Source organism: Bicyclus anynana, chromosome 8 (genome assembly GCF_947172395.1).
Source record: "Bicyclus anynana chromosome 8, ilBicAnyn1.1, whole genome shotgun sequence".
In the NCBI taxonomy this organism is placed as follows: Eukaryota; Metazoa; Arthropoda; class Insecta; order Lepidoptera; family Nymphalidae; genus Bicyclus; species Bicyclus anynana.
This window is the reverse complement of record NC_069090.1, coordinates 8259709-8268767: the sequence shown is the minus strand read 5'-3', so window position 1 is coordinate 8268767 and position 9059 is coordinate 8259709. Positions and strand designations below refer to the sequence as shown.

The following is a 9059-nucleotide window of genomic DNA, read 5'->3' as shown; positions in this document are numbered from 1 at the left end:
CAAACCAAACCAACATAACCTACCAAAATTAATTCCTTAAAAAATAGTTATAAAAACTCTTTACGTTTGCGACGAAAACTTTGAAGAATATTATTGTGTAGCAATATATGTATTTATTGTTTTAGAAATGAAGTTAACGTTATGTTTGTTTCGTCGTAATAGACTTCCAAATGGTCATATATTTCGGGGTAAAGACCGTCTAGTCAGAAAAGTAGAACCCAAACACCTTCGTAAATTGGAACAAAACTTTGCTGTTGAAGAGCAAAATATGTTTTATCTGCGACATCCATACTTAACAGAGGTTTGTAAAAATACGGGGATAATATATTTTGGCACTCACAAATAACGAGATATTTATTGGTAGATAGTAGATTTCCTCCTACAACCTCACACACTAATTTATATTTATATGAAAGATATTATGGATATCCCCAAAAATTTCCTGTTTAATCTAAATATCATTTTCAGGAAGAAAGCCATGGACATGCAAAAGCATTGGGTAAACAGGAAGCTAGGAAAAAACAATTTGCGGACACAACCAAGAGAATGTTCAAAGAAGATGTCACATTATACGAACGGTTACAGCATCTGAGAGTCAAAGAAGGGTGGGATTAGAGAAATATGTTCAATATTATTGGTCATTTAGTTTTACTACATATAATATTATAGAATTAGAAGGCAATAAAGTTTACGAAAATTGGTTAAAAATTTTATTCACACTATTAAAATAAATAAAAATTATCACAATGTATTTATATTCTTATAGAACTTAATTTCTGATACAGTTAGTGACAATGTAGGTTTATAAATCTTTTATACACTAAATTTCAAAAACATGCTAACATAGTTTCACTTTAAACAAAGTGTTTAGAAACTGATACCCATCAAACCCATCAAACCATCATTATGTGGGTTTAACATTATCACTATGGTGAGTGCTTAAAGTAGATTCAGTAAAACAAAACAAAGTTTTGGCTGGTTAAAAATCACTCAATTTGGAATGTTCTATTTTAATAAAAGTGAATTGCAATTATCACAACAGTTTTCTAAATTAATGTCACCCTTTTTCTTAAATAATAATTAGAGATGTGCCGACTCTGCTGCTATCATAGTCAGCTAATAGCACTGACTAGTCTGCTTATGAATTTGTAAACAATATTATGTATGAAGGAAGAAAAATACATCCTAAAGTTTAATTCAGCTCTTTCACTTCCATATAAAATATCAGTAATGTCTGTATTCTTAGGGTGCCCACTCACTTACAATTTTTAGTTGGCCGACTATCAAACAACTAAATTGCAAACGCTTACAGTTTAGTTGGACAACTTTTTAATTGTGCATGACCAGAAGTGAGACACACAGAGCTGCGATGCTCTGATAAGATCGTGTCTAATTTATTAGTTGGAGAAGATGTGCGGGCTGTCATATATTGCTATACCTGTTAGTACCTACACTACATTCTGCGATTTAGTCGGCCAACTAAGAATTGTAAGTGAGCGGGAGCTCTTACTCGGCCATATCAGCAAGCAAAAGTAATTTTTTTTTAATTTAGAAAGTATTGAGTATTATAATAGTTAATTTTTTAAATTACGTTTAAGTTGACAGTTAAAATGAACAGGCTGTATAGTTGAAGTCATTGCCTGTGACAAGTATCTACTCCTACCGTAAATTAAAAAAGAATTCGCGATATTTTTACGCACATGAATAAAAAATTCATTGTATTTTAATAATAAAATAAAAACTATAAAACAAGTGAGGTTGATATTACATGAATTTTACATCTATAGAGATATTACAAATTGAGATTTCTTATGTTCAGTATTTCCCTCATTTTGGAAACATTTTGCTACATACTCTCTCTGTAACTATTCACGTACGTTCTCGCGACGACTTCTTTTCAGAATTCTTCTTTTGATTCATATAATCCTACCCTTGGTCGGCATTCATGCACGCGGATGAAAATTAAGAAAACAATACCAAGTAAACGAAACATATAGACACAATCAAAGTCGGCCTCTTTGCAACTAACTATTTGGCTAGTCAGCTCAAGTCTTAGTCGGCACATATCAAAAATAATATAGAAGTATTTGTACGACTTTTGTAGCTATTGTAATTTTGTAACTACATCAAGTACACTGGAAATGCAAACCATTATTTTTGAAAAAATTACAATATTAAGTATAATAATATTTTTAAGATTAACTGCATATATAAACAACACTTAATAACATTTAAATATACATAACATACATTATGATTATTACATTATGATATAGTTAAAGCATAAGTACAATTTGTTAAAAATAAAGCATAAATACAAGTTGTTTTATAATAAATACTTTACATTATTCCTTAAAATAAATGAGATAAGTTACTTATAATATCAACATAATCAAGGCACAGCTTCTAATATTAATAAAATGAAGAGATATCAAACAATAAGATTTTCTTGCAGAAATAACAATAGATACAGGTATGGGCTTAAATTGATGAGCCCAAACCCAAGTGGCAAATGCAAGTGATAAGTAAATAAAAATATCCTAACATTACCATACAGTGATAAAAAAGCGTCATAATTTGAGATTTTATTTAGGCTGTATACCTATTCGGTTTCAGACAGGTAGTTTTGATAAAATTATTCATTTTATAATAACAAATTTTATCTATAAAATCTAACAACAAGCCAAACTGAACTGCATGAATTTTATATCAGAATAAATATTCGTTATATATCCATTAATCTCCAACGTAAACTATCGTAAATGCTTCATAAATATCAAGAACGAGATTTTCGTACAAATATTAATACTGGTTTAATATAAAATATATTATAAACTAATTTATATTTTTAATCCAAGCAAATGGATCATCTTTCAGATCTTTTTTGTACAGTGGTTTACCCTGATAAAGCAGTTCCGCAAATTGTGACACGACAGGATCTCTCATACATGACGCAACCGAAATTACTTTTTCAGCCTCATTAAAGAAAAATATAACAAATTTTAATGATGAGATATCCCCTTCAATTTGGAAACTGACAGGTTTACCACATCCAGCATAACGAATTGACTTGCCAAATACCATTGTCCAGAAAAATGGGACAGTTTTGAGAGGTGTTTCTTTCTTTAGAATATTCTTAGCTGCGACTTGACCATGGTATTGGGCTAAGCCTATATGTCCAATAGACATAGGTTCATTATCTAAAGCGTAAACTGGAGCGAAAGCAATATCGCCACCGGCGTATATGTTTTTGATATTAGTTTCCAACTTATCAGTGACTACAACCGCACCGTTTGGTTTTAATGTGATACCACTATCTCTGAGAAATTCTGTGTAGAATGTGGTTCCCACACCCAAAATTAACATATCAGCAGGAAGTGTTGTACCGTTGGTCAATTCTACAGATTTAATTACGCCATTTTCACCATTACATTTCACAATAGTGGTTTCAAAATAGAACGAAACTCCATTATCTTGGAATAATTTTTGGAGACTCTGACCTATTTCTTTACCGAATATTTGACCGAGAGGCGCGACGTCTTTGCCCACTACAGTCATAGATTTGGCTTTCGAGACGCACGAGGAAGCAGTCTCCAAACCAATAAAACTCAAGCCTAAGACCACAACATCTTTATCTTTTTCTGTACCCAACGTTTTAAGAATGTTAATAGAGTCATCGAAGTTTCGAACTGTAAATATGTTTTTTAAATCTACGCCTGGTATATCAGGTACGCGCGGCTTTGAACCGGTAGCGAGATACAACGAACTAAATGATAATTTCGAGCCGTCGCTTAATTCTACGGATTTGCTGTCTGCGTTCAGTTTGGTCACTTCGACTCCTTTTATAACATTTATGTTTGCGTCTTGATAGTACTGCTGAGATCTGGCCTGCAGTTTATCTATGTCAGTCACCGTGCCGATCTTCGATACCTTTATTCTGTCGTATGGTAAGTAGTTCTCCTTAGCGACTACAGTAATTCGTCCAGTGAAGCCTTCGCTCCGAAGCGTCTCTGCGCAGGTCGCGCCCGACGGGCCGCCGCCGACGATCACGACGGATGACTCATCAAGCGATGACGTCAATCCCATATCTTTTATTCGTTTGTTGGACTTCAAGTCGCTAAGTTTAGCTCTAACCTGAAATTAAAAAATCGAACTTGTTTGACTGAATGTACATTGGATTAGTTAAAAACTGGAACTTGAAATCCATATTACTGAATTTTAATTACTAAACAACGTCAAAACAACAATTGTGACGGCCTCTGTGGCGCAGTGGTATGCGCGGTGGATTAACAAGACGGAGGTCCTGGATTTTGGGTCCTGGTGGGAGGCTTCGGCCGTGGCTAGTTACCACCCTACCGGCGGTACGATGTAGAGTAGAAATCGAAAGGGGTGTGGTTTTTTCATCCTTCTCCTACCAAGTTAGCCCGCTTCCATCTTAGATTGCATCATCACTTACCATCAGGTGAGAATATAGTCAAGGGCTAATTTGTAAAAAATAAAAAAAAATTGTGCGTGACCAATGTGGTCACAGTGTTAAGACAAGTTACAGTCTAAAAATGAATGCTCACAGTGCACGTTAAGCCATTGGTTGCAGTCATTACCATTATCACCTGATAGTGATTGTTGCAAAACAATATAAACATTTAACAACAGAACGCCAAACACATTGGAGCAGCGTGTTGGGTCAAAGCTCCATATCTCCTCTCCACAAGGCGTTAGTAATGCAATTTCCATATTTGGCGTGTTAAATTAGGCAGATAACTTATGTCAACTACTAATGACGAATTTTCCAGTGAATCCACTGGGCAAATGAAATTATTTATATTTATAATATAAAAACTAGCGGACGCCCGCGACTTCATCCGCGTGGAATTCAATTTTCACAGATCAGGGAACCATGAACTTTTCCGGGATGAAAAGTAGCCTATGTGTTAAGCTAGGGTATTATTTATCTTCATTTTGAATTTTAACCAAATCGGTTCAGTAGTTGCGGCGTTAGAGTAACAAACATCCAAACAAATATCCAAACAAACATCCATACAAACTTTCGCGTTTGTAATATTAGTAGAATAGGATATGATTTTCCTCTTTCCTACTACAAACCGATTGGAACCTCGGGTTTTAAAAATACTCGAATTTCATTCCATACTGTTAACTATACCTAACACGTTATGCTAATGTGTGCACCTGTAATATAGTTAAGATACCGTCACATACAAGGTCACATTGAAACTAAAAAAAAAGGAAATGATCGCATAGCCTTACTCACTAACAACACATTAGTCACATACACATACTGAGATACTAGTGTACACAGTTATGGCAATAAAATTCATTAGTACCTAGACCGATATATCGCTATCAACCCGTATTCGGCTCACTGCTGAGCTCGAGTCTCCTCTCAAAATGAGAGGGGTTAGGCCAATTAGTCCACCACGCTGGCCCAATCCGGATTGGCAGACTTCACAGAGACGCGCAGAGAATTAAGAAAATTCTCTGGTATGCAGGTTTCCTCACGTTTTCCTTCACCGTTTGAGACATGTGATATTTAACTTCTTAAAGTGCACACAACTAAAAAGTTGGAGGTGCATGCCCCAGACCGGATTCGAACCCACACTCTCCAGAATCGGAAGCGGAGGTCATGTCACGGCTCACCGATATATAGCAGAATATAAATAAACTGTATTCTATGATAAAACTGAGTTTTCATATACCCTAGCTGTGACCTGCGGACTCGCGTAGATTTTTTCCACGTGAAAATTTGTTTAAAAAGTAATGTAATGAATTCCAGACCTTAAATCTGTGCGGATCCAAATTTGTTGAGCAGTTTTAGAGTTATAAATCGTGTAGTTACAGTTACACTATTTTGGCGCAGTGGTTAGCGCGGTGGATTTACTAGTCGGAGTTCTTGGGTTCGATCCCCGGCTGGGCCGATTCAGGTTTTCTTAATTGGTCCAGGTCTGGCTGGTGGGAGGCTTCAGCCGTGGCTAGTTACCACCCTACCGACAAAGACGTACCGCCAAACGATTTAGCGTTCCGGTACGATGTCGTGTAGAAACTGCAAGTGTGGATTTTCATCCTCTTCCTAATAAGTTAGACCGCTTACATCTTAGAATGCATCATCACTTACCATCAGGTGAGATTGCAGTCAAGGGCTAACTCGTAAAGAATAAAAAAAATTGTAACCAGGTTAACAAACTGCTTAAAAAGCGTAAAAATAGGTTGTCTGGAAAGAAATCATGTAATCATGATATTATGAACCCTTTTTAACCAACTTCCAAAAAGGAGGACGTTCTTCGTTCGGCTGTATGTATGTTTTTTTTCAAGAAAAACTGCTGACTGGATTCGTCTTTTACTTAGAAAAAAAAATGTGGAAACCGCGGACAAAGTCGCGACAAAGTATTTCCATAATAAGAACCATTTTGATTATCTATAAATATATTTGAAATACAGACTGTATAAGTATACCTAACTTTAGATATTAGATTATTATATAAGACAAAAGGTCAATCAATGCAGTTGGTTATCACATTGCAATATCTTAATCACTTTCGAGATAGTCTATATAACTATACTAAAGTCTAACTAAATACATATAAGACAAATGCAATATGATTAAAGTATACAAATCTGTGTGGAAATTGATTAGAGCTGGGGTGAATGAACATGAAGTTTTCATGTTACACTATTATCATCATTTACCATAGGTAAATAACAGCCAAGTCAAGCAATAATTTATGTTTGAATGAAAACATTTATAAAATACAGTTAAGCTCATACATTATCTTTTATCAGAGTTGCTATGGGGTTTCATGGGATACACCAGTAGTCAGATTACATCTCCTACCAAAATATTTAGTTAGCAGTGTACATGCCAGCAACATAAATACAACAGGCTATTGGCCAATAACACTCTGTTTAAGAATTTAACAATATTTGCATATCTTGTAATAATTGAGAATTTTATGCAAAATGAATGGAAATATTTATAAATAGAAAAACAACAATTTACCTTAACTTCTCCTTTTTCAGATACAGTGACTTGATAGCAAGGCAGAGAATCAAATCCAGGGAAGTCCTCAATGTCTCCTGTTTTTAAATTGAAGCATGCTCCGTGCCAGGGGCATCTTATTCTACCGTCACCTAAGGCCCCAGACACCAATGGGGCTCCGTAATGAGTACACTTAGTGCCTACAGCACTAAATTCTCCATTCTGTTTGACAACTAACACTTTCCCTTCTTCTCCAAGTTCAAACACTTTCATCTCATTTTCTTTGAGATCATTCTCTTTACACACCACAGACTCAACATATTCACAAGTTGAATCAGTGCGCGATATAGTTCCACCTTGTGAAAAAAAATAATGGACTAAGTACAAATTACTTTTATTAGAGATTGTCTGGTTACTACCACCAGGAACAATACCGGTTGCAGTTATTATATTTGTCGAGAAAACATTAGATGAGGCCAGATTTATGAGGGAGTGCTTCAAAGGGACTATTTCACACTTGAAGCCTGGCCGCTCAGAGCTTGTCTTTCTGACAGGTTGTGAGCGAATGAGACAAACATCTTTGATTATGTTGTCTCATTATTTTGTCTTATCCAATATGAGATGAGACAAAAGTCCATTTGCTCACAACCTGTCAGAAACACAAACTTTGAGCCTGGCTTTAACTTGGTTAATCTCTATGACTTCTATTATCGAGCATGTGGTTATTGTATGAAGTGTCATCTGTTAAATATAGATTTTCTCTTTACATCAAATAGGTGATCTGTTTGTTCTACCAATTGATACTATAAAAAAATTGTACTATTTTGTATGTAGTGGTCACTATCATCATCATTATTTTTATCAGCTGATGGACATCCACTGCTAGACATAGGCCTCTTTCAAGGATCTCCAAGCACAACAGTTTCGAGCCTTGATGTCCTCGGTCCACCTTGTAGGGGGTCAACAAACACTGTGATTTTCAGAGCATTGCCACTTCAGCTTCACGACTTGCTGAGATATGTCAGTGACTTTGGTTCGTATGCGGATCTCCTCATATCTGATTTGATCACACAGAGAAACTCCAAGCATAGCTCGCTCCATCACCTGCCGAGTGACTTTAAGCCATAGTAGTAGTATTGAATTATATTGTAGCACACAAGTAGGTTTGCTTTAAGAAATAAACTGTTAAGGTGTTCATATCATTATTTTACATTCATGACATTAATTAAAATTGCACATAGATGTGATCAAGATCTTTTAATAGATGATTTGCTAATAAAACCCGAACAAAGAATTAACCTTAGTACTTACGGTTTTCGGGTTCACTTTTTGCTGGGCCACAATTTGGTGAATACGACCTGGAGTAGGAACTTCCCATTTTGTTTGATGTTAAGATCTGTTGACCTAATTCCGGAATACCAAGAACTAGTATTAATTTTTCAGACAATTATTGACCTGTAATATTACACTTGAGAGTTATAAATTGGAACTGTGAAATGGAACTTAGTAAATTGAAACGATTATGGAGTTTAAAAAATTTAATAAAAGCAATAGGAAATTAAATTTTCCAAGTCGAAAGAATAATCAGTTAATGTTTAGAAAGGTATCACCTTGAACAACCCGCCGGGCGCCGTACGACCTTAGCCACAAATATTCTACACTACACAAACGGCTAAAACCACAACTGCGAAATAAATAAAAACATTTCATGATTTTTCCATTTCCTGTCACCACAAACGTCAAATAAAGCCAGTTAAAGCCTGTCACTAATCTACACAGATTAAATTATTAGTAACTTAGCCATGTCAATGTCATGCTTATTTCAAACCACAATAGATTATACAGGTTACCAAAGAGTATAACTTCAGACTGACAATCACATCGCTTGCACACGTTAAACTGATTATTCGTAACTCGATCACTTGATCGGTGTTTTGCTGTTGCGTCAGAAGAATCGATTCTTTTTAAATATTGTTTAGAATTAATGATAATAATTAAGTTAGAAATATGTACTTACAAATGAACGTAACTTTATCTTAAATAAATAAATCTTTATTTAGTGAATTAC

General features: G+C 35.1%; 2 protein-coding genes across 3 annotated transcripts; one reads left to right on the top strand and one right to left on the bottom strand.

Moving 5' to 3' along the window:
* Positions 1-708, top strand: LOC112050080 (ribosomal protein 63, mitochondrial). Its single transcript, XM_024088219.2, has 2 exons — positions 1-301; positions 469-708. Exons 1-2 carry the CDS (start codon positions 128-130, stop codon positions 613-615), a joined length of 321 nt encoding a protein of 106 aa, XP_023943987.2. The 5' UTR covers positions 1-127; the 3' UTR covers positions 616-708.
* Positions 698-8756, bottom strand: LOC112050079 (apoptosis-inducing factor 3). 2 transcript variants are annotated; one of them, XM_024088217.2, is made up of 4 exons: positions 8602-8756; positions 8303-8395; positions 7013-7347; positions 698-4134 (listed from the first exon to the last, which is right to left on the bottom strand). In XM_024088217.2, the coding sequence occupies exons 1-4, from the start codon at positions 8699-8701 to the stop codon at positions 2836-2838; spliced, it is 1827 nt and encodes a 608-aa protein (XP_023943985.2). In that variant the 5' UTR covers positions 8702-8756; the 3' UTR covers positions 698-2835. The 2 variants fall into 2 exon arrangements, with proteins under 2 accessions (XP_023943985.2, XP_023943986.2); XM_024088218.2 differs by having other exon boundaries at positions 8303-8446; positions 8602-8739.
* Between the last annotated feature and the right edge of the window lie 303 nt (positions 8757-9059).

What these genes read in the sequence shown, in the direction of transcription:
- LOC112050079 (XM_024088217.2), bottom strand. Translation starts at nt 8,701, where the DNA reads ATGAAATGTTTTTATTTATTTCGCAGTTGTGGTTTTAGCCGTTTGTGT. An exon ending in AAAAAGTGAACCCGAAAACC is followed by an intron (nt 7,348 to 8,302) that starts GTAAGTACTAAG and finishes TTTTTTCACAAG; the next exon opens with GTGGAACTATATCGCGCACT. An exon ending in CTGAAAAAGGAGAAGTTAAG is followed by an intron (nt 4,135 to 7,012) that starts GTAAATTGTTGT and finishes TTTTAATTTCAG; the next exon opens with GTTAGAGCTAAACTTAGCGA.
- LOC112050080 (XM_024088219.2), top strand. Translation starts at nt 128, where the DNA reads ATGAAGTTAACGTTATGTTTGTTTCGTCGTAATAGACTTCCAAATGGT. An exon ending in GACATCCATACTTAACAGAG is followed by an intron (nt 302 to 468) that starts GTTTGTAAAAAT and finishes TATCATTTTCAG; the next exon opens with GAAGAAAGCCATGGACATGC.